General features: G+C 39.3%; 1 protein-coding gene across 3 annotated transcripts in view; it reads right to left on the bottom strand.

Annotated features, from left to right (window-relative positions):
* Positions 1–27,586, bottom strand: part of WASHC3 (WASH complex subunit 3) — a 56,271-nt gene that overhangs the window by 5,852 nt on the left and 22,833 nt on the right. For all 3 annotated transcript variants that reach the window (XM_004700354.3, XM_045291431.1, XM_045291433.1), the window contains one exon: positions 10,581–10,645. In XM_004700354.3, the coding sequence (XP_004700411.1) occupies positions 10,581–10,645 (65 nt within the window). The remainder of the gene's footprint in view (positions 1–10,580; positions 10,646–27,586) is intronic.

Below are 27,586 nucleotides of genomic sequence, written 5' to 3'. Positions count from 1 at the left end.
ACAGGTGGAGTGAGGTGGTAGGGAGAGGCAGGAAGAGAACACCAGCTAGCCAGCTGTCCTTGATGATACGAACCCTTCTATCTTCCCCTGGACACTCAGCAGTATTAGCCAATAACTCCTTTTTTAATTTTTGCTTAAGCTAGAGTTGGTTTCTATGACCTGGAACATGAAAAGAATCCTACAATACAAATATTATTGGCTTAAATTTGTTTTCTTAAAGGAGATTTATATTTGTGTTTGAAACTACAGCCATTTTAAGGATACAAAAACCATATGAGCATTCTTGGGGGAAAACAGTTATTTATGTAAGGTAAACGATTAGGTAAGTCATTTTAAAACATTTTAAAAAATCTGTTTTAAACTTAAAAACAGTTGAATTTAAAATAGAGGAAGTGCCCAAAACCTTATTAGTAAAATTTTTACTGAGTAGGGATGGAGTAGGTAGAGGGGGTTTAACAAAATTCCATTATCTTTTAGTTCCATTTTCCCACAAACTTTTGAAGTCCCCTGGTATTTATTGTTCAATGTAATGTTCAATGTCAACTAGAGTATATACTAAAGCCATTAATTTACATTTAAATATAATAAAACCGAAAAGTGAAAGTGAAACAACAAGGGCATACTGTATTCTATTGGGTGTACTATGGTTGAATTAAGATCTTAATATGAATGAGTTAAGATCTTAATATATCTGTAGGTGTTATACATTTTGATAAATGTTAGTACGCAGACTTGGGCAAAGACAACCAGCATCACATGACATATCTGTTAGTTGTGTTCTGTTAGAGCGAGATGTGATAACAACTGGCGGTGCTCAGGAAAGAGCAAAACACTCAGATTTCTAAACCAAGGCTGTGCCGACGACGACGTGAAGATCTCTGAGGAAGTTACATAGAGCGATTTCGACCTTGAAATGAAAGATGGGGTCCCTGGGTGCGCATAAAGGTTCATGTGCTCGGCTGGTAACGGAATGTTTAGCAGGTTGAGTCTTCTCAAAAGGGCCTCAGAAGACCTTGGCAGTGACAGGCTTGCAAAACACTGCCAGTGGAAACCCGATGGAGCACAGTTCTACTCCGACACACCTGCGGGGACTGTCAGGAGCTGGAAGGAACAACCGGTTTGGTTTGGGTACGATAGTAGTTGGTGCGGCTTCTTTCAGCACTACACTTACTCACACTATACACACTTTGGTTTGTTTCTTTTCTTCTGAAAGCTTTTCAGGACAGCTATATCTTGTTTTTTGTCTTGGTATATGGATTACTGCAACCAGGGACACAACGTAATGTCTACTATACCATAAAGCAAGAGAAACTACACTGCCCTAGGAATGACTGGTATCGCTATTGCACCAGGGCCCTCTGCTACCCAGAGGCACCACTATCGCATCACAACTTCTTTTAAACACTACCTTTTGATCCTTTTGTTATCTCTATTACTCTTACTGTAGTCAAGGTTCCCAAGTGGAATTTTTCAATATAAAAATCTTGGCATTACTGTTTCCTGTCCCATAATTTTACATAAAATGTTTGCTAGCTAGTGGTTAGGGATACAGCTCAGCAAGAACTTAAAAAATGGAACCAATACTCATTGGGAATTGTCCAGTTGGGAGATTAAGGTCTGTCCTCAAACAGCCAGAAATCAACTTTTAATCTAGCATGCTGTTGTGTGTTGTGAGGTAGATGACCAAATCCCCCAGGTAGAGAAGAATTTCCACGAGAGGACAGAAAAATCCTCGGGAAATGCCTTGACTACAGTTTTTAAAGTTTATCTGCCTCCCATTACATTTTTGGTCAACATTAATAAATCTTCTCTTGTCTCAGTGATAAGTAGGCTTATATAGTTGCTTTTACTTCTGGCAATCAAAAGAGTGATCATTCTGTAGTTTGGGAATCCCATGCCACCAAAACCCCTCTACCATTGAGTCAATTCTGACCCTTACTGATCCTGCCTGTATAGTGATTTCCACTATACAGTGGAAATCACTATACAGTCTCCACTATACAGTCTCTTTTTTCTCTCCAGAGGAGCAGCTGGCGGGGTGTCTTATATTAACACTTACCTGACAGTGCTACCAAGCTAAAATAAGTTCACTGCCAGGAAGTGGATTCTGACTCATAGTGACCCTGGCCCCTGTGGGTTTCTGAGGCTCTAAATATTTACAGTAGGCCTCGTCTAATGCATAACCCACGATGCCAACAGTGCTACCAAAAGGGGATACATGGTAAGAGTTGTATGAGCCCCCAATAAAATGATTTTTTTTAAAAGGGATAAATGCCATCTGGGCAGATGCCCTCAGGATAAATGCCAACAGAGGTGGTTCTGTTCAAAAGGCTGAAAAGTAACTTGAACTTAACTGCATGTCTTCTTTAGCCAAATTAATGCGCTACAAACCACACCACTAATCAGCTGACTTTCAACGACAGAAATCTATTCTTTATAATAAAGCTCAAAATATGGATTTTATCTCTGTGAGAAAACAGAGAATATAATTTAAAGACATAGCTCTTTTTTTTTTCCCCTTTGGTCATGGTTTTTTTATTTTTTTATTTTTTTAAACATTTTATTAGGGGCTCATACAACTGTTATCCCAATCCATACACACATCAATTGTGTAAAGCGTATTTGTACATCATTTCTCAAAACATTTTCTCTCCATTTAAGACATAGCTCTTTTGAGTAGGCTAAATGTGTCTGTGCTGAAATCACAATGGTATATGGACAACCACAGAATTATAAAGAAGTTGCAATCCCAAAAGCTTAGTAAATCCATTGTTTAGAATTTGCTATACATTCTTCTTTACGGGACTCATAAATCACAACAAACATTTACCACTTGTCCTGAGCCGTGTTTATTGCTTATATCCCTCTCCTTCTTAATTTGAACAGCTCTATGAGCTGAATTCTTGTATTTCCCATGATAGGCAGGAGACATTTGACGCAGAGAGTGGTCAGGCAATGAATCCAAGGTCATAGAGTGAGAAAGTGGCAGAGCAGAATAGGAACCGAAGCCAGCAGAACACCTTCAAAACCTGTCTTTGCCTGAGTTTTGATCATCAGGAATTCCAATATTTTGTTGATGGGCAAGCCCAAAGAATAGTCTATTTATCCCAAAGCAGTAAATGTAGCAATTACTAGGGAGTAACAGTGATTTGAGTTGTGGAATATAAATGCAAAGAAAAAAACTTTTCCCCCTTTTTTGTTCTTGGTAAGAAAATCTAAGGATTGGATGAAAGAATTCATAACGTAAGATTTTCCTTGTCTGTTGTGATAGTTTAGGGTTTTGTGCCAGCATGACCCCCGTGGAACACATGGGTGGAGTTTAGCCTGTAAATCAGGTCAAGCTTGACGGGAGGGTGACCAAGATAAATGGCTCTGCACAGCTGGCCAATCTCCCTCTCTCTGCTTTCACCTTTCTGCTGGTGAGCCACACTGAGAGCTGAGAGCTATGGGAAACAGCCACCACCACGGGATCTGTAACACTCTGCACCCACCCGCCGTGCTCATCCTGCATCATTGCATGTGGCTGCCCGAGTCAGAGAGGGACTTACGCACTAGTATAGGACTTATGGACTTGATCTGGACTGGGTTGGGGTGTTGGCTTGATATATAATTACTTCTTGATATAAAGCTCTCTCTTATACACAGATATGAGTGCCACTGGATTTGTTTCTCTAGTCAACCGGCTTAACACATCTATATTTCTGGCAAAATAAAAACAGATGAATCTTTAGACAAATTTAAAATGTCCATTTTCTTTTCAATTAATAATCCTTTGAGTATGATGGTCACAAAGGTATCCCTTCATACAGCCTTTTATTTGGCATTGGAAACTTCTATTGCACATGCTGAGGAAAACCAATTTTTGATTATGTTAAGAATTATTTTTATATGTGTGTATTTGTCTATACGTGTGCATACATGTAATAAAATAAGGAAGCAGACAGACTTTGGGCCCCTACTAACGTCTTACCTAAGTACAAGAACGATTTGTTCTAAAAATGTGGCATTGTATGATACCTTCTTGACAGGATCACTGAAGACAAAATGGATGCATAAGCAAATGTGAAGACAGCTGATGGTGCCTGGATATTAAAAGCTAAAGCATCTGGGATCTCAAAGGCTTGAAGTTAAACAAGTGGCCATGTAGCAGGAATGCCACAGAGCCCACATGGAAGAAGCGCACCAGCCTGTGTAATCATGAGGTGTCAATGGGAATAGGTATCAGAAATTCAGTAACAAGCAACCAAATTGAAGTGAAGGGGTGTGGATATAGTGGAGACCCCAAACCCATCTGTAAGATAATTGGACAGACCCCCTCAGAAGGGCCACACAGAAGGGATGATAAATCCAAGGTGCGGTAGAGCACTGATGAAATACATAACTATCCTTTGGTTCTTTAAAATTTCCTCTCCCTTACTGTTAAGGCTTATAATTTACCTCATTAATATTGTTAGACCTACATATATTCATTTGTATAATTAAGATTGTTCGATGCAGAAATGCCAGATGGGTGACTCTTCAGAAACAGCAGTGGGATTAATGATCCCCTGAGGATACTGGAAGAGAGTTGGGGAAGGGGACGGAGGAGCTGACAGCAATGATGACTGTATAACCCCACTCAAGGGGAGCGAATAACAGAATTTTAGGTGAATGGATATATTGGATGGGGTAAGATACGGTCATTAAAATATGTATATATAAATAATTGAATAGTAACATAACAATAAGTGTTCCTGGGGGAAAGGGTGGGGGAAGAAGGGGATAAGGGGAGCTGATATCAAAGAGATCAAGAAGAAAGAAAATGCTTTGCAACTGATTGTAGTAGCAATTGTGCAATTATGCTCAATCCATTTGATTTATGGAATGTTATGAATCTGTAAGAGGTCTCAATAAAATGATTAATAAAAAAGTTACTTTTAGAAACTCAGATTTTTAAAAATCACGTAGAAGTATAAAAATGTTATTTCCATGTTAATTACCAAGCATTTTCTTGGTTTTTATACAATTTTCTTCAGACTTTTTTTCCTTCATTTTATTGGGTGCTCTTTCAGCTATTGTAACATTCCATACATCAATTGTATCAAGCATATTTGCACATATATTGCCATCATCATTTTTTAAACATTTACTTTCTATTTGAGCCTTTGATATCAGCTCTTCTTCCTTTGCCCCCAGACTTTAAACCTTCTTTGAGGAAAATTTCGAGGTCCTCCCTCATTCTGTGTCATATAAGCTGCCTTAGTTTAAAATTCTCTTCTCTTACACATTTTTATGCACAAATAACAATGTTCTCTGATCAGTGTTTATTTCTAAATCAACCATATCCAGTGCATACAGCGCTAAACTATTTCTTCCGACAGTTCTGAGTTTGTCTGGTTAACTAAGGTTAATAAAAAGAATGTGTACAGGTATACTGTAAAAGAAAACAGAACAATCTACTGGAAGTTCTTGGCTGAGGCTTAACAGGTGTCTGAGATTCTAAATAAAAGTAAGTCTATGGCACATTTTCTTCCCCTCCATCAGCTCAGACTTTTCTCTCAAAAGAAGGCTCCACAAATTTAAGAAACACGCTCTGAAAGGTGCCAGAATTCCTCTGTTATTGAGGTAGTTGGTTCTCCTTATTTTATCTAGCTGAAAGTAGTTGTAGCTGGTTTGCTCCTTGTGTGAGTCACCCTGAGGCCAACCAGCGGCCCTGGTGGCCAATGGCATGAACTTAAAAGGTTATGGTGCAGAATTCAGGCTCCAGGCTGTGGTCAAGGAGCAGTCTTTCAGTAAGACACTGCTAACTGTTCCTGGAACTCTACCCTAAAACTTGGCAACACCTTGCAATTGAACACTTCTCAACATTTACAGACAATGACACACCCTCAAACTGGCTACGTGAGACACATCAAGGGAGTGGAAGGAGTGCTAGGCGTCCACCCCTTAGCAATCCACCATGGACTTCCTAAGGTAGTGATAGCTAAGTGCAGTCTTAAAGAATAAGAAATTAGCCAGGCCAATAGAGGGGAAGGGAATTCCACCCAGAGGAAAGAAAATACTCAAGGGCACCAAAAGGGAACAAGAAACCAACGTATTCACACAACTGTAAGTAGTCCCCTCCACGAGGTACATGTGAGAGACTAGCAGAAGCAGCTTCAGAGAGAAAATCGACCTTGATGAAAGACACAGCAACGGCTGTGGAGAGTCACATAAAGACTGGAGCAAGAATATGGCATGCACAGATCTTCCCGGACTGAAAGCGTAGGCAAACCAAGCCGAAGGCTACTGAAACAACGCAAGTGAGCAAAGTGAGGGCCTCAACCGAGGAGCACTGAGTGTTCACCCAGTCAGTGGGATTCAAACTCACCAGCTGTTCCTCAGGAGAAAAGATGAGCTGTCTGCTCCCATAAAGATGTGCAGTCTCGGAAACCCTATATAGGGTTGCTATGTATTCGAAGGGACTCAATCGCAGTGGAGAGATTTGAAAGATCTTAGAAAATGAGAGACTAGTGATTAACATAGTAGAGGGCATGGAAGTGGCAGAAACGAGGATGACTTCCAAGTTGCTAGTGTGGGTGGGAGGTTGAAGTAAAGGATTATGAAACCTGGATACAGGATGAAATTAAGCCAGGAGGAGGTAAAGGGAGTGGATAGCTAACATATGCTGATACTTAGAAGGCTGCTACTTTTCCATTTATTATGTTCTCTCTAGAAAGAATAGTCATCATTTTAAAGGTCTTTAAACAACAACAACAACAACAACAAAGAACCCACTGCCATCGAGTGGATCCTGACTCAGAGCAAGCCTACAGGAAAGAGTAGAAACACCTGTAGTGTTTCCAAGGCTGTAAATCTTTATGGGAGCAGCCTGCCACAGTGTTCTCCCACAGTGGTCACTGTAGCCCTGTTATTTGAGGTTCTGTATGGGAGCAGCCCGCTACAGCGTTCTCCCACAGTGGTCACTGTAGCCCTCTGTTATTTGAGGAGTACTGTGTATTTCCAGGAGCTAAAAGGAGGCCACAGCCATGTTAAACATATCAGATATCTCAATGAGCACCTGAATGGAGGAACCCAAATATTCAATTCACACCGAAATAGATGTCACAATCCATCTGCTTTTTTAAAAAATCCAACTGCTTTTCTGTGTGCATCAGAAAAAGTTTCCAGAACAAATGCCAAATGTCCTGGTGAAACTTTATTTCAAATGACCAGGCATACCATTATACTTGACCTGTTGGATGCTTGGATGAACACCATAGAGACATGCTGAAAATCCATTCTTGCAGTTTAAAAGAATTCTTAAGTTTCATATTTTGGAAGATAAGGTATGAGAAAAGGGCTGCTTTGTGCTATTTCGCTCAAGAATACAAACTTTCTTGAGATGATGAGCACCAAGGAAAACTACCATATACGGTTTGTGGAGTATGAATATCTGGACAACATAGCCAAATACAGTGGGGTGAACTAAAACCCAAACTGCAAGGATTCTTTATAAGTATCCAGACACTTGCAAAACAGAAGAATTCTGAAGACTTCCTTAAGATATATTTTACCCAGGATGAACTATTAAGATATATTTTAGCCAGGTTTACTTGGATGGAATGAGTTATTGTCAAATTTTGAGCCACAGTTTCCAGTAGTATTTCTCAATAAACATTTTATAAAACTCATACAAATAGTATAAATTTTTAAAATATCTATTAGTGTGTACCTGATAGCTTTACCTTGATTAACTTCTCAATGTGGTTCAGGCAAGATCATGGTAGAATCACTTTTCCAACATGCTAAGGTCTTACATGAAAAGTTGGAGTCCCTGAGGTGAGTGTAATCAACACGATAAGTATAGAAGAGAAGCCACCTATATAACAATATTCGGGTTGAGGTACAGGGAGTCGGGAGGAGGTTAGATCAAATCCAAGGAGATACATGTTGGTGCAACACAAAAAAGGGGGGAAAGGGGGAGGAGGAGGGAGAAAGGGGGAGGGGGCGAAAGTGAGATGATGATGAAGGAAGCAGGGCACTAACCCACCCAGGGAGAGAGTACTGGTTTTGTCTCCACAGAATTGGGAGGGGGCATGCAGACCCTACCATGGTGCACCACACCATGAGGACAACATGACCACGTGGAAGAATGCATGAAAAGAGAGAGCTACAGGGCTGGACCCAACCACAGAGCCAAACTGACCCCTTCCCTAGAAATAGGTGTGACACAGAACACACTAAACCTACAGGTTTGGGAGAGGGGCCAGCAGGCCACACCCACACGGAAGCAGACCAGGAAGGAAGAAGAGAGAGAGCCAGATTGAACCCCACGCTGGCACACCAGGCCCAAGGATGACGCCCCTGCGGGGAGCCAATGGGACACAGAGGGGACGAGGCGGCCGACAACAGCTCGTGTCACATTGTTTCCTTACTGGAGCAGATGGCGACAGAGGACAATTCTGGGGTCACATGGTGGGGAGGTAATACAATCTGAATCCCTCACAGTGGGGAGAACCAAGAAGAGAACATACCAGACCAGCAGCTGGAGCAAAGCAAAGTTACAAAGCCCCTGAGGAGCCCCCCCAAAGGGACTCCAGGCCGGGAGGGGCAGCTCCTGGACAGTCATGAAGGCCAGGGAACAGACCTGAGATTTTTGTATATTTCTTCTTTTTGTTTTTCTTTTTTCTCCTTCTCCTTTCCTCTTTTCAATCTTCTTCCTCCCGCCCCCTTTTTAAATCAGTTTGGATTATGTCATAGTCGGTGTGCCTACCTAAGACAGGCATGGGAAGCATGCCCGAGGAGAAAGCAGTGGGACCAACAGTCCCAGGGTGAAGCCAGCGCCACAGACAGGGGAACAACTAGGGTATTAGAGTCAATAACAAGGAGGAGATAGGGATCAGGGCAGGGTATGGGAGCAACCTTAAACTAGCTAAGAGGGGATACCAAGAGGCGGAAATAAGGGGAAAGAGATGGTGGGGCAGGAGGAAGACAAAAGGAAACAAGAGGAAGGAACTAGGAAGCAAAGCAATGGATAGAGGTATAAACATAGCAGTGTCCATATGTAAATACATTAATCCATAAAAACAGAGGTATTGGCCTATGTACATATATTTATACAGCAATACACTGAGGTAGTGGATGGACTTCAGGCCTCTGCTCATATCCTCCCTCAGTCTGAGATGTTCACCTTCCCAACACAATCGCTGAAGACAAAACGGGTGCATAAGCAAATGTGGTGAAGAAAGCGGATGGTGCCCAGCTAATAAAAGATATGGCATCTGAGGTCTTAAAGGCTTGAAGTTACACAAGTCGCCATTCAGCAGAGAAGCAACAAGCCCACATGAAAAAAGCACACCACTGGTGCGATCATGAGAAGGCATCAGGACAGGGTAATAGGCATCAGAAGACACATTAACAAACAGACAAACAAACAAAAACATATTGTTGAGAACGAGGGGGTTGGAGCAGAGATCCAAAGCCCATCTGTAGACAATGGGACAACCCCCCACAGAGGGGCCACAGGGAAGGGATTAGTCAACCAGGTTGCATTAAAGCATGGATGAAACACACTATATTCCTCTGTTTCCTTGAGGTTTCCTCTCCTCCACCCCTGGCCTCACTACCATGACCCCAGTGCTGCTTCTCAATTCAGATTAAACCGGAACATGTACACATGTATAGATAAGAGATGGGAACTCACAACACACAGAATCCAGGAACAGGAGTGGGACTAGTGATACTAGAAGGGTAGGGGGAAGTGGGGGAGGGGAGGGGAGAAAGGGGTAACCGATCGCAATAATTGACACATAACCATAAACCCCTCTCCAGGGGGAAGAACCACAGAAAACATGGGGGAAGGGAGACAGCGCTAAGCGTGAGATATGAAAATAATAACAATTTAAAATCTATCAAGGGGTTATGGGGGAGGGGGAAAGAGGAGCTGATATCAAGGGCTCAATAGAAAGCAAATGTCTAGAAAAGAATGAAGGCAGCATATGTACAAACATGCCTGATGCAAGTGATGTGTGGATTGTAACAAGAGTTGTAAGAGTCCCCAATAAAATGATCTTTTAATAAAAAAGAGAACAGTTAGATCACAGAAATACTAAGAAATGAGCATGCCTCTTACAAACACTACAGCCATCCAACAAAACTGTCATCAAACTCCACCTCCTTTGAACATCTAGATTCATCAAGGATGTCTTAAAATGTGTGATGGCTGGTTTTAGAAGCACAGATTGAAAAAAAAAGTAGAAGCACTATTTTATTAAGATGGTTAAAGACAAAAAACCCTCACTGTCATGAAGCTGATGCTGACTCACAGCAACCCTGCAGGACACAGGAAGAACTGCCGCGGTACGTTTCCGAGACTAACTTTTTACAGGAGCAGAAAGCCCAGTTTTCCTCCCATGGAGTGGCTGGTGGGTTCAAACCGCGACCTTTCGGATGGCAGCCCAACATGTAAACACTACGTCACCAAAGCGTAGTTACTTCAAGCATAAAACACTTTTCTATACTATGTACGGAAAAAATGTGTTTATGTAAAGTTTTATGTGTAACTTTAATTTCTTATCATTTTAAGATCTTGACAGTAATAGATTAGGAGAATTACTTACTCCAGGAGATCTGGGTCTAGTCCTTCAGCTACCATCTTGTTTCTTATTGCCATCACCGGAACACCCTAAGTGAAGGGTACAAGACAGTAATTCAATCATTAAGTTACTTCCCTTGTATGTCTTCATTTACGATCCTACAGAAGATGTTTAGATGCCTACTTACTTAAAGTAGTGCTTATTTTGTCTTTATATGTGTGCACAACATTTGAATAAGGCACACATTTTACATTGACTTAATGCAATTTATCATATAGCCAATATCATTTTACATAAAAATTAAATTGGATGGCACCAAAACAGAGAAAACAGTGATGATTCAAAGGGCTAAAGTGCTGGTAAGTACTTAGCAATATGAACAACAACTTTAAAGCAAAGATCACCGCGCTCTCTATGCTCAAGGAGAGACATGTTTCTGTTCTTTTAACAAGCATATGGCCCAATTCCCTTTGGACATATTCGGTGCAAAAAATAAAATTAAATTCAATAACCCCCTTGGCACTGTATTATTACATTTCTCCTATACTACTATAAACATCGAGTAATAATAATTCTACATGTGTATGTTGCAAAAACATTGCGAACGTGTGAATTTCAAAGTTCAGATTAAGAACATCAAAATATAAAGAAAAGGATGGATAAGAAATGATTACACATTCTCTTGAAAAGGGAAATTATTTCATGAATAAATATTTATTGAAAACTCACTTGTAAAGCTTTGGGGAGATATGATTCACTCAAGTTTGTCAACCTCCCCACTTCTCCCTTTCTGGACAGAGTAAGTGCAACTTTGAAGGCACTGATTATATTACCTTCAGAAGCAAGTGTGGACACTATGTTTTGTATCTCTTCGTCCCAGGTAACACAAGTAAACCAAGCCAGGGCTCATGTGAGAAAATGACCAATCACCTCTCCTTTTTTGTTGCATACTTTTCCCTGTGGTCATCCCAGGTGACTAGCTAGTTGTGACAGTACTGAACTTCAGGATATTTTGAGGCTCTTGGAAACACTGATGCTCTGTCTAGTTTCTCAGAGCCCTGTACTTTACCAAGCACGATTTCCTTCTCCAGGGACTGGTCCCTCCTGATATGTGCAAAGGAGATTACACAAAGTCTCACCATCCTCACTTCCAAGGAGCATACTGGTTGTACTACTTTCAAGACAGAATTGTTCATCCTTTGGGCAGTCACTGGCCTATCTATGATTGTTTCCCAACACATAATTCAGAGCCATCAATTCGTCTTTGTTCTTCTTTATTCACTGTTCAACTTTTGAATGTATATGAGGTGACTGAAAATACTATATTGCTTGGGTTAGCTGGACATTAGTCCTCAAAGTGATAATTTTGCTTTTCTGACACTTCAATGAGATCTTTTTCTGAAGACTTTCCCAATGCAGTACATGTTGATTTCTTGGGTACTGTTTCCATGGGTATTGATTGTGGATCCAAAAAAATGAAATCCTGACTGAATTGTCTTAAATAATGTCCTCTATTTTACCTATTGTTTGCCATGGCTACAGAGAACTCACAGACAAAATTCATGATTACAAGATTTAGTAAGGAAGTTAACAAATTGTAATGCCAGTGAGAAATTACCAGGGTTGAGCAATTTATCAGGACACGTCACAAAGTTCTTTCAGGTCTGCTAGCAAACGCCCAAAGGGGCACACCCCTCCACTGTAAGCCTAAACCTGAAGGCATTCAGCTCAAGCTCCCTTGGTCGGCAAGCCCCATTTTTCCAATTAAGTGCCCAGAAGCACCCCACTCCACATGCCAAGCTCCTACACAAAAGCACTCGGCTTTTCTTCCTCCGTGGGTTGGGCAATGCACCACTCTGTTCCACGCTGTGGCTCCTGGTTCTGCTGTTGCTCCTCTGATGTAGAGCTGTCTTCTGGATCCAGGAGGTTCTTTGCATGGGAATCGCATGTGCTCCACTCCTGGCTCTTACTGGGAATGAGATTTCTCCTCCTGCTTCTTGGAGGGCTCATTTTATACACAGCCAGATGTCATTCCAGAGAATTCTGTTCACAACTACTCACAGGTAAGTGCTGTCAGTATCTTCCCTGACCTTCTTAACAGACCCTTCAGGGAAAGGTCTTTTGGTGGGATTTAGAGGCTGGCTAGAGGAGCCACATTAAATAATCCACTGCCCCTGCACTTACAATGTTAATATTTTCTCCATCTATCATGATGCTGCTTATTGCTTATACAATTGTTAGCAGTACTTTTACTGTGGTTAACAGTAAAATTCTGATATCAAAGCCACATGATTCAATCTTTGACATCACTATGGCAGTATACTGTATGCTGGGAACATAAAGCAATAATCAACCTGTCCTCAGGGTACACAGTTTATTAGATGACTAAAATACTGCAGTAAAAAATCACAACAGAGGCCTGTACAAAGGGTAATGTCAGCCAAAAGAAAATTGGGCTTGAGGGTCAGTGAAAAAAATGAGCTCGTTTTAAATATAGGGAAGAAATTTGTTTAACAGAGAAAACATACAGACTTGGAAATATACATACATCTTTAAGTAGCCTATCATACATTAGGTTGACAAAATGCATTTCTTTTAAGAACAGATATATACTTATCTAGATATTAGTCTAAATGCTGATGTCTTACAATTCACCCCACCAAATCAGAGTTGTACAAACCAGTAGATGTATAAATGTGGAAGTCAAATGGATCACAAATTCAATTTAAAAAAAAACCTTCAAAGTTCTCACTCATAGAAATGTTGCAGATCATGTCAAATTATCATTAGCAATCATAATTTTCTTACATAAGAAAACCCTATTAAAAATTTAGTTATTATTTGCCTTCCTATTTGCCAAGAAAATACCATCACACAAGGAGTCAAAAGATGCCTTCTGGACCATAATCTCCTACCTGGGTTTTGTCGGAGCTCAGCACAAATCTCTGCCCAGCTTGCTAGATTAGAGGAGGTCAGGAAAGCAAAGGCTTTCTTTTTCTTTTTAAAAAAAAATCAATTTATTGGGGCTCATACAATTCATCACAATACATAGATAATTGTGTAAAGCAAGGCTTTCTTTCAAAGTCACAGGTTATTCAGAACAATCTTTCCTGAGAGACAGCAAAAACAAGGCTGCCACTGCAGATCTCTATAATTGCTTTATATTACACACTGGTAAAATTTAATCTGGAAGACTCATCCGAAACGTCGTTTTTAGCCTTGGAGTCATCTCTCACCTGCAATGACACCGTGTACAACACAGACACATTGTCCTGTCCTGTACAGTCGGCACCATCACTGATGTGGCTTTAAGTCAGTTATTGCCATGGCTGTGTTATTTTGAGTGATTTGCAACATTGGAGATTCACCTTCTAGCACACTATGAAAAGATATTCTGTTGTGATTCACAGGGCTTTCTTCCATTAGCTAATTTTCAGAAGTAGCTTGCCAGGCCTTTCTTCCTAGTCTGTAAGGTCCACTGAACCTGCCCACCATGGGTTTGGACCATTAGTGGCATAGTTTCTAGCATCATAACAACACTCAAGCCACCACAGTAGGACACACTGACATAGATGGTAGTGATCCTAAATATTTGATGGACAAAGCGGAACAGCATCGTGACAGAATTCTCTTCAAAAGTGTGCCCTTGAAAGCAACATTTTTTTAATAGCAGCAATCTTTAAGATGTTCTGAAAAGTGAAATACTGTAGGTTTGGAAGACCAAGCGAGTGGTAGTTTGTCATTTTTTAAGTTCAAGAACAAATGAAAGACAAGAGAGGAAAATAGAACTCATGTTTGAAATAAAGTAAATAAGAGATAAAACTAGTGCCACTTTTAAAATAGACTAGCTTGGGCCAAGACTTGAGCTAAACAGATTTAAAAATAATTAGAAAGCTTGGTCTTTCTCCCATGAAGCAGCTGTTGGTTTCAAACTGCTGACCTTTCGGTTAGCAGCCCAATGCTTCACCACGATGCCACCAGGGCTCCTACTTATTAATTACTGAATAATGAAATTAGTTTAACTTTAGTATTAGAGAAGAAAGCAGACTATTAGAATTAAAAGGATGGGTATTTCACTTGATAATTAATACCATTCAACTATTTAAGATTACAGGGAAAAATCTAGGGGCTTGGCACATTTCATTAAAAAACAACGACAACAACCTAAGAGAACAGGAAAAAGAGCAGAGTTAACGTCATGCCTCTCAGCTTTTATGAAGCAAGGTTTGATGGTATAAGATCTTTCTACAAATGCAACTGTGATTTATTTTGACTTTCGCATAATCCACAGGATGTCACTGGAAAGGTTATACAAATAAGTTACAAAACCGAGAAAACAGAAGGGAAGAAAAATGGGGTTGAAAAGTTTCCTAAAATATAGCAAAGAACATGTGTACGGAGTACGGGTGGAGATTGGGAAAGGAGCAATGGGGAACAAGGAAGTTGATGGAATTAGATGAACCAACCTACTTTAATACTAAGCTCATGGAATTGGTTATAGTACAACTCTAATAGAAAGCTGAATCTGTAATTGCGTATTTTACCGTAGTTTCTTGGAACTAGTCATAGCACAAGAGTACAAATATACCTCAAATTTGGCCTTTAGTCATTTCAGTATATAAAGGAAAAGATATACAACTGCTAAAGCCTTATCCTATTAGAGAATTTACTATTATCATCATCACATTAATACAAATCTCATAAAGTTAATTGCCAAAGAGTAATTTGGACTGGGTTTCAAAGGACACATTCCAAAGGGATTTGCTGCTAAGTTTCCAGTGATGTTGCTTAGAAAATTTGTTGTTTTGCTATATTCTTCCCCAGAGGTCAAAGAACAGAGTCTGGTTTGTTGAACATCAAACAGAAAGTGTCCAATTTCTGATCTCCAAGGGACAAAACTATTGGTGGTCTAAGGAGGACACAAGAGACCTCAAAACTGAAGTCTACTGAACTGTGGGATTTTTTTTGGCAAGCGAAAACCGCAGTTTGTCCAACATAAGTAAAGGAGAAGAGAGAAGGCAGCCGTAAGTCTGATGTTCCAAAGAATCACGTCTGCATTTGCGTCACTAAAGAAAGTGTACAAAGTAGCCACACTAATGAAATTATGATGGCAGCACTAACAGTAAAATACTAGTCTCTTATAGCACAAAATTGGTTATGCGATATACAGACCTGCCAATATTTGTCTTCATTTGTTATTTGTGTTAATGAAAGCTAAGCTACTAAATCCCTTTAGCAGCCATGTTGAAATTTTCCTAAAGTTTTAGAAGGGAAAAACAACCCCCCCCCAAAAAAAATCCTCTTACTCAATTTAACCAAGATAAATTATTCTCCTAGAATCCCACACTTTATATTTTAGATTTTACTTCTCAATTTATGAACCTGAATTTCAACAACTTAGGTATGAAGTATTAAAACATCAAGTTTTTCCCCCCTGATCTAGGGCAATGGGAACGAAAAGATTTATTGAGTTGGTGGGTGGATAGTACCGTTTTAATTTTCAGGAGAGGAGAAACAACTGGGAATGAAAAGATGTTATGGGATGAAGGGAACCTGTTGTGTGGTCCAACTCATTTTACTTAAATTTGAAATAAGTGAAATGGATTCAATTAGCTTTTCCTTTTTCAGAGTGCTATCTTTAAAAGAGTTATATTGTATTTTATGAAATTTACTAGGAGTATTATATTTAGAATAAAAGTTTTTATATAAAATGTTTTATATGATAAAAATGTTTCCTAAACAAATTATAACATAAAAGAAAGCAATGATTTAATGGTTATTTTTTTATCTTTGTGGAAGCTATTAGAAAAGAGTGTAAATTGAATTTAAACATACCTTTTAATTACTGTAAAATAAATATGGCCATCTCAATAACACAAAGTCTTAGTTGTAATGACTTGTGCATATTTAAATTTGTACAAAGTTTTAAAAGCTAGAATCTGATACTAATTAATTTTGATATTGTTGCTACTAGGAGTTGTTAACTTGAACCTAAAGATATGGATAAAGATGAAGCTCATAAATTTAGATAGATGATATACACAGTTGTTTCTCTGAAAACTAACATTAATTTAGTCATTTTATAATAACTTACTCCAAGAGATCAATCTCACTGACTTTCTCAATGGCTGTTTACAGATCACCTTTAAAAATGACACTGTTAAAAAAAAAAAAGACATTGTTCATGACAAGGACCCCAGGAGTTTGGTAAGGCTGTTCCTGATACTTCAGTCACACAACAAATACATATTATAAGTTCTATAAGTATTTTTCAGGGATGGAAAATAAAGTTAACCTAAATGGCTATGAAGAAAAGTTTAAGGAAATTATTTTTTTAATGTGGATTCTACTGTCATGAGACCATCTGAAATACTGTTGTGTCAATTCCCACAGGTGACTCTGTTTTATTTCCTGGGTAAAATATTTTTAACATGATAAAAAGCAGATACTTAATGACCAAAAAGAGTGCACAGTATTTTCTTTGCATTTTGTAGCTACTAGTATACTCATTAGGGAGCTCTGGTAGTGTAGTGGGTTACACATTGAGCTGTTAACTACTAGGTGGGTAGTTCAAACCCACCAGCAGCTCCATGAGAGAAAAATGAGGCTGCAGAAAGCTGTAAAAATTTTAAAGTCTCAGAAACCCAAAGGGACAGTTCTACTCTGTCTTATAGGAACACTATGAGTTGGAATCAACTCGATGGTAGTAAATTTGGGTTTTTTGGGGGGTGTTGCTGGGGGTATTTCTTGATTTAAGAGTAATATGGTACTCTTTAATCATCCCTTCAGGAAATATATTAATGAAGAAACTGTGAAACATCTCGACATGCAAGGACTTAGAAGACCTAATGCTGAGTTGGAGTTAGTCAACAACAGGAGGATAAATATTGTATGAGACCACTGTTACATTAAAATTTTTTATCACGAAAAGGTATACCCTCTTTCATACCAAAAGAAAGAGACTTTGTAGGTTACTAGGGGTGGGAGGGGGAAGCCATAAGCTAGAGGGCAGACAGGTGTTAACTCTGGCAAAGGGAAAGATAATATACTACAAGAGGGAGATGGGGGAAAAGTGGGGGGCGGAGGGGGGCGGGAGGGAAGCAGGGAAAGCCAATGGGAGGTTTGATAAGTTGTTTAAAACAATGAATGTGAAGATGATCTAATACATAAACCTTTACCTCCACAATTGAAAAAAAAAGTGGATAGTCTACAGCTTTACGCAAAAAAGAGAAATATATTTATCACCACTTCTATTCAAAATTGGGCTGAAAGTCTTAGCCAGAGATACAGGGCAAGAAAATGAAATAAGGTATCCTACTTGGGAAAGAAATGAAACTATATGATATGACCTTACACAGAGGAAATACCAAAGACTTAGCAAAGCAGCAAGATACACAATTTAAAGGAATATAAAAATCAGTAACTATAAATGACTACTAATTTACATGCCTATTGCTTCTTTCCCACCAATTTGGAAAGCATGTATGTGTGGTCTTTTGTTTTTGGCAGAGACGGTCAGTGGGAAAGAGGGTTCTTGAAAATCAAAGTTCAAGAAGTAAAAAACTGTGGTGGAGTCAGAGTCAAAGAACTATCCCACACAAGCTACCGACTGTCAATCGTCAAGAAGCTCCTTAGGAGCTTCAGAGTGTAGTGCTGTTCCTTTCGTCAAAACCTCTCAAATCAGAGGTAAGAGAGTTGTTTGAGTTGGAACGAAAGATGTGGAAATTGAAGGCCAAAATATTTTTCTGCCAAATGTCCTTGCTGCTTTTGACGGGTTATCATTTTCCCTACATCTCTTTCTCTCATGAGGAGAAAGATCCGGAGCATGAAGGGCTCACAGGTATGGTGCTATAGTGAATTTCATGCAGAAAAGCATTATTTTATTTGCACTTTAGCAAAATAAAAGACAGAAATCAAGAGCTATGGGTTTTAGCTTGTAAGGATTGTTTCAGATTAATCACTCTACACATTATTTGATTATCCTAATGACACAAAAATATGATAGGGGAAAAAAGTTCCTGTATAAACACACTCTTCAAACACATTTTTACATTTGAGAAAAAAAGATTTTTACATACTTAGTAAATCTAAATTACCTTCAATTTTTAAAAGCACACACATATTACTTTGCATTAACAATTTACTTATTCTTTTTATTTCTAACTAAGAAGTAATTGCTAATAATCTGGTATGTTATAAAAAAAACCCCAAAGATCCCAAGAACATAGCACGGAAATATTTTTCTGCAACTGCCATCCATGTAAATCAGCCAATTGGTGTGTGGCTACTTTTTAAGGTTTATTAAGAATTTCAAATCCTCCTAAAGTTTGCAATCTAAAATAGGTCTTCTAGTTACTGTATATACTCATGTATAAGCTGACCTGAATCCTAGCAGAGGCACCTAATTTTACCACAAAAACTGCATAAAAATGTGCTGAAAAACTTGGCTTATACAAGAATATATATGGTAGTATTAGTACTTTATTTGTGGTAAGCACATAACTCCTGGAAATAATGCCACCTAAATTCAAATTCCAAATTCACTTCCAACTTATAGCAATCCTATATGCAGAGTAGAACTGCCCTTGTGGGTTTCCAAGACTAAATGGTTACTGGGGTAGGTTTGAGCTCTCCCAGAGTGGCTTGTGTTTTGAACCACTGATCTTGTAGTTAGCAGCCCAAATCATGACCCACCACACTACCAGATCTCCTGATAATGTCACCTACAGGTTACTATATAATGAAAAAAAAAAATTCATAGCAGTACTAGCATATTCTGGGCTGTATGATGATGTCATGAATAGAATTAGTAAAGAATAGATGAGGTATATATACAAACCAAAGAGGGCACAAATAAAACTACCGAATGGATACTGACAACTATCTAACTTGGTGGTGTCTGTCCAATCAGACTTTCCTCCAATCTAATTTTTTCTCACACAAAGAAACAAACAAGAAAATAAAAACTCATCAGCTTAGCAATACCATTGTTTAATTCTTTCTATAGTCACTATGTTCCTAAGAAGCAAAGGTGGCAAGATTTTTGTCTCAGGTAGTTCAGACTTAGTACTAGGAGGAGTCAGTCCATGAAGAAGGCTATCTTGCTTGGTAAAGATCCGTGACAAAGAGGAGAGGGACTGACACAGTGGCAACAACAATGGCCTTAAACGCAGCAATGGTTGTGAGGATGGTGCAGAACCGGCAATGCTTCATCTTCTTGCACATGGGGTTACGGCGAGTCAGAACAGACTGTACCACACCTAACAACAACAACAATCATACAAAAAGCAAAGGAAGGCAGTGAGACAAAAAAAAATCATTAAAAAAACCAAAAACCTATAAACATTGAATCTGTGTGTAGTGTGACTGGTTTTGAACTCCCTAGCTTTCAAGGCAACTTGGGGTTTAAAGGACAGCCAAAATAACAGGGAAATGTCATAATCTATAAAGCTGGCATAATTATTCTTTACCAAAAATTTGACAAAAATTAGTTGCTTATAGGTTCTCTGTAGAGTAAAGCCATGGCAAAGTATGGGTAATGTTGCAGGGGCTTCTATTTGGTGGCTAATGGTATCGTTTTCTGCCTTAGAGAAAATCTCACTCCAAACCTTCTTGCATCTGATATAACACAACACATAGAGGAAGAACAACAACTACTGGCAGCCATATGATTTCCATTTACCCCAGCTCAAAGTTACTATTCATAAGGTGTACAATTCTGGTAAGCTGCAATTTCTTTTACTTGGAGTCATTTAAATAGGCCTGCCAGACCACTTAGTTGATGGCAAGAATAAATACTTTCCTTTTTTTAATTTTCAAAGTTGGCCAAGTGATTTAATTAATTGGATAAACAAATATCCACATTTGTGTGCGTGAGTGCAGTGTCGGTAGTGCCGTAATATGGGCCCTTCTTGTTACAGGGTTGCTATGAGTTGGAATTGACTCAGTAGCCATGGGCATGGTTTGGCTTAGCCATAGCCCTCCATTTGTGGTGCACTGTAAATCCTAGCCTGATGAAGGGAGGGAAGTAGGAGACGGGGGTCATGTAACTCATTTCGTGTACACCTGAACCATGTACATGTGCAGAAGTGATCAATATGTCCTCCACCTAACCTTTTGACACTAGGTGGCAAAAACCACACCTCTAACAAAGCCCTGGACATAGACAAGATGTCTTTGTTTTCATTGCCCCTTCCTGTCGGAGCATGTATAGAAGACTAGCACTGAGATACCGAGGGACAAACACCAATCAGATGCTAGTGACCATTACAACGGACCACTGGGCAGAACTTGGAGAGTCATCTTTGCGACTAGATTCAGCACGCTCCTTTGCTGGGTTAAGCAAGTGAGACCTTCTTTCACTTTCGGATGGTTGGAAATTCCTGTAGCTATGCTGAACAACTTTGGCAAAGTTCACTCTTGCTCTAGATACTGCGTCTGGATCACCTTCACCTGACCTCCAGTTCTTGGGACTTGAGCTGACGGCCTAGTGCCTGACCTGATTCATCAGCTTCCACAATCTTGTGAGTCAATAACCCAAATTGGTGTGAATGAGGAGAATCTATCAGATGGGTGTCGGAACTATATATTAAACACTTCCCAGTCTCTACAACCACATGAGCTATTTGCCTATGGTTTGTGAGTTCTGGGAGACATTGGATCACATTGTGGAAACCTGGGACATGAGGGAGAATACTAAGGGGAGGGATAGAGGTCATTATCAGTGGTAATGGAGTGTTACAGCATTTTGCAAAAGTCCCGTAATTGGGACATCTTTAACCTCTACCTCATTGAAACTAGTCTTGTACTAAACCTTTTCAAAGCAATTATTTTTGCAGTAGAGGTCTAGACATTGAGCATGCCATTTTATCTTCATTGAACACTGAAGTTAAAGTACCTTAGAAAATGGTTCCCCCTCAGACACTCACATTCTTAAAAAACAATGACCTTCATATAGACTTGTAAGAAGTAGAAATTACTAAAGAATCAAACACATATTTGTTTTACAGTACCGATATAGTAAGAAAAATTAAATAACATACATATAGCTATTAAGCTAAGTAAATATCAGTATTTTCACAGCTGTGATTAAGTTTGAACAGTAGCTCCTCTACTTGACTGTGCTCTTAATCAGTGACCAAGAACCTATCCTAGAGCTGGCCAGGTCATATCCCCCCAATAAAGGGGTAGTAAAGACTTTAATTAGTCTTAAATAATTATATCCTGCTGGATATCTTTAGAGTAATCAACTTCATGTCAGATTAGTTTCATCCAGTCCAAGATACATGACTTCTTGGTGAACATCTTTAATAATCATTTGGAGCCTCTTCCTCCCTAGGCAAAGAAAGTCATATTTCCCTAGGCTAACATCCATTGCTGGCAACAGATGCAGCAGAACCACCCTAACCAAGGAGGTTATTCAATTCACATTGACACCAGCCAAAGAAAACAGAACTTTAAAAAAGCCTAAGTGTCCGAAGGGACTGTTTTGGCAAATATGTTTTTAAAAAATACAAGTCATTAGCTTCTTAATGTGGAAGTCGGACTTTCCCAATGCACAATTTATTACTGGCAAAGGATTCACCAAACTCTGCCAGTAAAAGGGGGAGAGTTATTGGAAAAGTGATCTATGTACACAATTCCAGTTAAGTTATAAAAGCAATATGTAATTTAGTAAAGGCTTGTGCTGCACTATTATGACAACAAACATTAAATCAGAATCAATTATCTGCCACATTTGGAATACAACAGTATTACTCACTGTGTAAAACTTGCTTAAAAAAGAAAAAAAAAGAAACTAAGAGAATGCCAGCAGGTGTTCCAGGAATATTCACTAATCACAAAATCTAAGCTGGTGTGTGTGTGTGTGTGTGTGTGTGTGTGTGTGTGTATACAAGTAGATCATAAACCTGGGCTTGAAACTTCCAATTTCATTTTATCGATGAGGATACACAAGTCTTCAGAGGTGACACGACTCAGACAAGACATGGTCACACCAGAAGTATATGAAAACGCTAAAAAAAAAAAAAAATTCCGTATTATTTTATACCTAGAAGTATATGGTATAGATCGGGTGTCTTCCTTGGTATTCCAATGGGCTCACAAAGAAAGTTTTATTTTCTGGAACTAATCATCCTTGTATCATATCAACATTTTCCCATCAAGCCAATTCTGATTCACAGTGACCCCACTAACGGAAGAGTGGAATAGCCCCATAAGGCTCCCAAGGTTCCTTTATGGAAACAGACTGCCACATCTTCTCCTGTGGGGAAGTTGGTAGAATCACACCACTGACCCTATGGGTAGCAGTGAGGGCTTAACCACTGTGCAACCAGCACTCCCCTCCCAAAGGGTATTACACCACGAGTGGCAGAAAGAGGCAGGGAGGCTGCAAAGCTATTACTCTCTGAACCGGTACTTGTGACAAGTGAAGGAGTTGGTGGCTTCAGTTCAAAGCAGCTTATACTAATTGAACAGTTTTAAATACCTACCTCTCAAAATGAAGTTTGCACCGCGAATATAAAAGCTGTACATCCCAGGAGACGTGGCTGGGACCCAGGCAGAGTAAGATTTCAAAATAGCTTACGGAGAAAGCCACCAAAGACGGTGGTTCATCCTGAGACTCTGGGAGCCTGAACAAGGCTAACCTTATGTAAATCAGTGATCTGCAGGACTTTCTCTGTCACCCTTACCCAAAGTGAATGATCACCACATGGGTATGCTACAGATTAATGCTCCTACATATTGAGAAGCTGAAAAATCTTGAGAAAATACTGTCTACATTATGTCTTACTAGAGAATGAATCGATAAAAGAGATTACAAGAGAGTTGAGGGGGCTAGTAAGAATAAAGATGCTACTGAGTTGACAAATAATATACTTCAGAAAAGTTGGCATAGGTATTTAGGTGTAAGTTCATACTGTTAAATGACATGAATATAAAGGCAATTTTAAATAAAATTCTGTTATTATTCTCAAAAGGTCTGAGAGCTTGTGGCACTGGGTGCTATTAAACCAAATCACCCATTACTGTCATGTCAATTCTGACTCAGAACGAGGCTATAGGCCAGGGCAGAACTCCCACAGGAGGTTTCCAAGGCTGTAATCCATAAGGGCGCAGACTGCCACGTCTTCCTCCCAAGGAACAGCAGGTAGGTTTCAAATTTAAACCTTAGACTTTAAGGTTTAAACTTTAAACCATCAAGCATTCAGTTCGCAGACAAGCACTTCACCACCACCAGACTTTTTTCCACTGAAGCTATAGAGATGGATATTTTTGAGATTGTAGTCATGAATTTTTATACTGCTGGTATAAATATAGTGATTTTTTAAAAGTAAAAATTTTAAAACACACACAACTATGCTTTGTTAACACAAACAATTCTCTGAATTTCTGATTGTAGGCTTCTAAAGCCTCTCAGAATGAAAGTTAAATGTTTTACATTTAATCTGACCTCTAAATTTAATTAAAATGTGAACTCCTTGGCCTGGGAGGGCTTGATCAAGGGCAATGTAACCAAGAGCAATAACTGAAATCCACATGAAGGCTGAACATGATAGTGGGACAAGAGGAGTAAAAGGAAACAGAGGAAAGGACTAGGAGGCAAAGGGCATTTGTAGAGGTCTAAATACAGGCATGTACATATGTAAATATATTTATATATGATGATGGGGAAATAGATCTATGTACATATATTTATAGGTTTAGTATTAAGGTAGGGGAAATAGATCTATGTACATGTATTTATAGGTTTAGTATTAAGGTAGCAGATGGACATTGGGCCTCTACTCAGGTACTCCCCCTCAATGCAAGAACACTTTTAAGTTCTATTAAGCTGGCATTCCATGATGCTCACCTTCCCGACACGATCCCTGAAGACAAAGTGGGTGCATTAGCAAATGTGGTGAAGAAAGCTGATGGTGCCCAGCTATCAAAAGATATAGTGTCTGGAATCTTAAAGGACTGAAGATAAACAAGTGGCCATCTAGCTGAGAAGCAACAAAGTCCACATAGAAGAAGCACGTCAGCCTGTGTGATCAAGAGGTGTCGATGGTATCAGGTATCAGGCATCAAAGAACAAAAAATCATATCATTGTGAATGAGGGGGAGTGCAGAGTGGAGACCCAAAGCCCATCTTTAGGCAACTGGACATCCCCTTACAGAAGGGTCGCCGGGAGGAGACGAGCCAGTCAGGGTGCAGTGTAGCAACGATGAAACATACAACTTTCCTCTATGTTGTTAATGCTTCCTCCCCCCACTATCATGATCCTAATTCTACCTTACAAATCCGTCTAGACCAGAGGATGTACACTGGTACAGATACGAGCTGGAAACACAGGGAATCCAGGACAGATAAACCCCTCCAGACCAATAATGAGAGCAGTGATACCAGGAGGGTAAAGGCAAGGTGGGGGGAAAAAGGGGGACCTGATCACAATGATCTACATATAACCCCCTCCCTGGAGGATGAACAACAGAAAAGTGGGTGAAGGGAGACATTGGTCAGTGTAAGACATGAAAAAATAATAATTTATAAATTATCAAAGGTGAGGGAGGGAGGGAGGGAAGGAGTGTGAGGGAGGGAGGGGAAAAATGAGGAGCTGATACCAAGGGCTCAAGTAGAAAGAAAATGTTTTGAAAATGATGATGGCAACAAATGTACAAATGTGCTTGACACAATGGATGGATGTATGGATTGTGATAAGAGTTGTATGGGCCCCCAATAAAATGATTAAAAATAAGAAATTTAAAAAATTTTGTTTTAACTATGCCTTGTTAGCACAAACAATTCTCTGAATTTCTGAATGTAGGCTTCTAATTCCTCTCAGAATGGACATCCCAAATGGAAAACTACTCAAGATCCTATCGATAGGTAAAGCAGAAGTCATCTGATACATTATTTGTTGTTCCCTACATTTACAACTAAAATGAAAACACCACCTTCTGAGGCTGAGGGGGGAATAATGAGTACAGCAAGAAGCATCTACAATTCTGCTAGAGAAGGGAAATGTTCACTATTGACAAGGCAATCTGTAATTCGTCTACCTTCTATTAAGCTTGCTGGGCTTAGATTCATATGTATAGGAAGTGGTCACAGTTGTTTCCTTCTGAATATCCTCCATGTCCTAGCTTTGTTCTCAAGCACACATAAGGAATTGAGTCAGTTTAGCTGAAGGAAAAGCTGATTAAGAGAAAATAAAAGGGCATATCACACCAGTGTATAGAGCTATGAAGTTACTCAGGTTCTTCCCACAACCATGAGTGAAGCTGAGTGATTCCATGATATAAACCATCATGAGACTCGGATAATTCTCCACTATGGATAATTCAGATGTTCTTCTAGTTAAACTTGTAGCATTTTAATGGAAACGACATAGCAAGCACAACTAGATGCAGACATGCTGCTGAGGCACAACACCGGAAGTGATGACATGAGGCACTATAAGGACTATATTGCTGAAAAAGTACTCCGTGGTTCAGGTCAATTACACAGTAAGGCAAGGTCCACAGGTATAATTAAGAGGGTTTTTAATTTCAACAGTAAGAACGCAGATGCAATGGTTGGCGAGGCCACTGCAAAGAAGAGATTAATTCTAGCACTGTGTGTTGGTGGGTTCAGAATCTGGATGTGTTACTGGAATGTTCATAGAAACAAGTGAGGTAAGTGGAGTTTGACTATGTGGTAATTAAGAGAAGGGGGAATTTAGATTCAGAGTTGGAAAAGCATGGAGCTTATATGGGGAAGGATCTGTGGTTCTGTCTGACTGGAAAGTAGAATGTCGGGCAGGGAACGATAGGAAATAAAAGTTGGGGAATATGATTCCAGGATACAGGTTGGCATAATAAACTAAAAACAAGAAAATCAGAGTTAACTGGGATAGATTCCCAAGTTTTAGGACATCAGTGTCAAGATGCTGCTCCCCATTTCTTCTGAAATATCACCTCTCACCCTTCTCAAACAATAGGTAAAAAGAAATGAGGCCACAACCTCCATCTTTACTGACCAAGAGGCATATGTGAGCCAAGATACACGAAACCCGAAAGCAGATAAAGGCATGATTGATGACTTAGCCTTATAGAGGAAGACCAGGTCCATGAGCCTGTAGAGGGGGATTTGCCACAAAGTAGCAAGATGATTTGCTTTCCTAGAACCCTGGACATGCTTCAGACGTAGAAGGACCAGCCCCAAAGACAGAAGGGAGGCAAAGGGATGAAAACTGGGCAAATGAGCTGAAACGGACAAGTCTGAAGCAGAAGGAAATGGAGCCCTGCTTAGACGCAGGGACACCAAGCAAAAGGGATGGGCAGGAACTAAGCGCCAGAATACTGAGAGGCTTAAAATTTAATATTTAAAGAAAACTAACAATTCTTCCTTCAATGTTTTAAATAAAAATTATTTTAATGTTATAATTTAAAACAGCTTTTAGATGGAAGAGTATTATCCAAAATGCATATACTCAAACTCCAAATCCTAACCACAAAGATTCTAATTGGGTAAGGTGGAGTGTGGATACCTGTATTCAACAATGTTTCTCAGGCTGAAAACCACAATGGTTTTGTAAAAACAAAATCCTAAAAATGAGATCTTTCACTAATATCTATTAAAAAATAAAACCGTATAGAGCAAATATATGTGTTTTTGTCCCTAAGTAAATACTATGTGTCAAGTAGGGTAGAAAGATGTAGCTTTCTGATTCCATAAATATTTATAAGATTTATACCCCAGAAACCCACAGGGGCAGTTCTACTCCGTTGCTATGAGTCAAAAGCGATTGGATGTCAGTGAGTTTTGAGATCCGTACCACGTATTTTTCTAGGGACTAGGTATTCTAGTGTAGGACACAACCAATTCCTTACCTTCACAAAGGGGAGAGACTATATATATATATATATATATACACACACACACACACAAAATACCCATTATATATTATGATATAGCATTACATATACTACATACCATACTTATTATTTATATAACATACATATATTACCTTGCAGGATGTTGATATGAAGAGAAATACAACAGC

This window comes from Echinops telfairi, unplaced genomic scaffold (assembly GCF_000313985.2).
Source record: "Echinops telfairi isolate 266 unplaced genomic scaffold, ASM31398v2 ScPeMD7_2;HRSCAF=8, whole genome shotgun sequence".
Lineage (NCBI taxonomy): Eukaryota > Metazoa > Chordata > Mammalia > Afrosoricida > Tenrecidae > Echinops > Echinops telfairi.
Note: the sequence above shows the minus strand (reverse complement) of the source record. Positions and strands in the feature narration are given on the sequence as shown.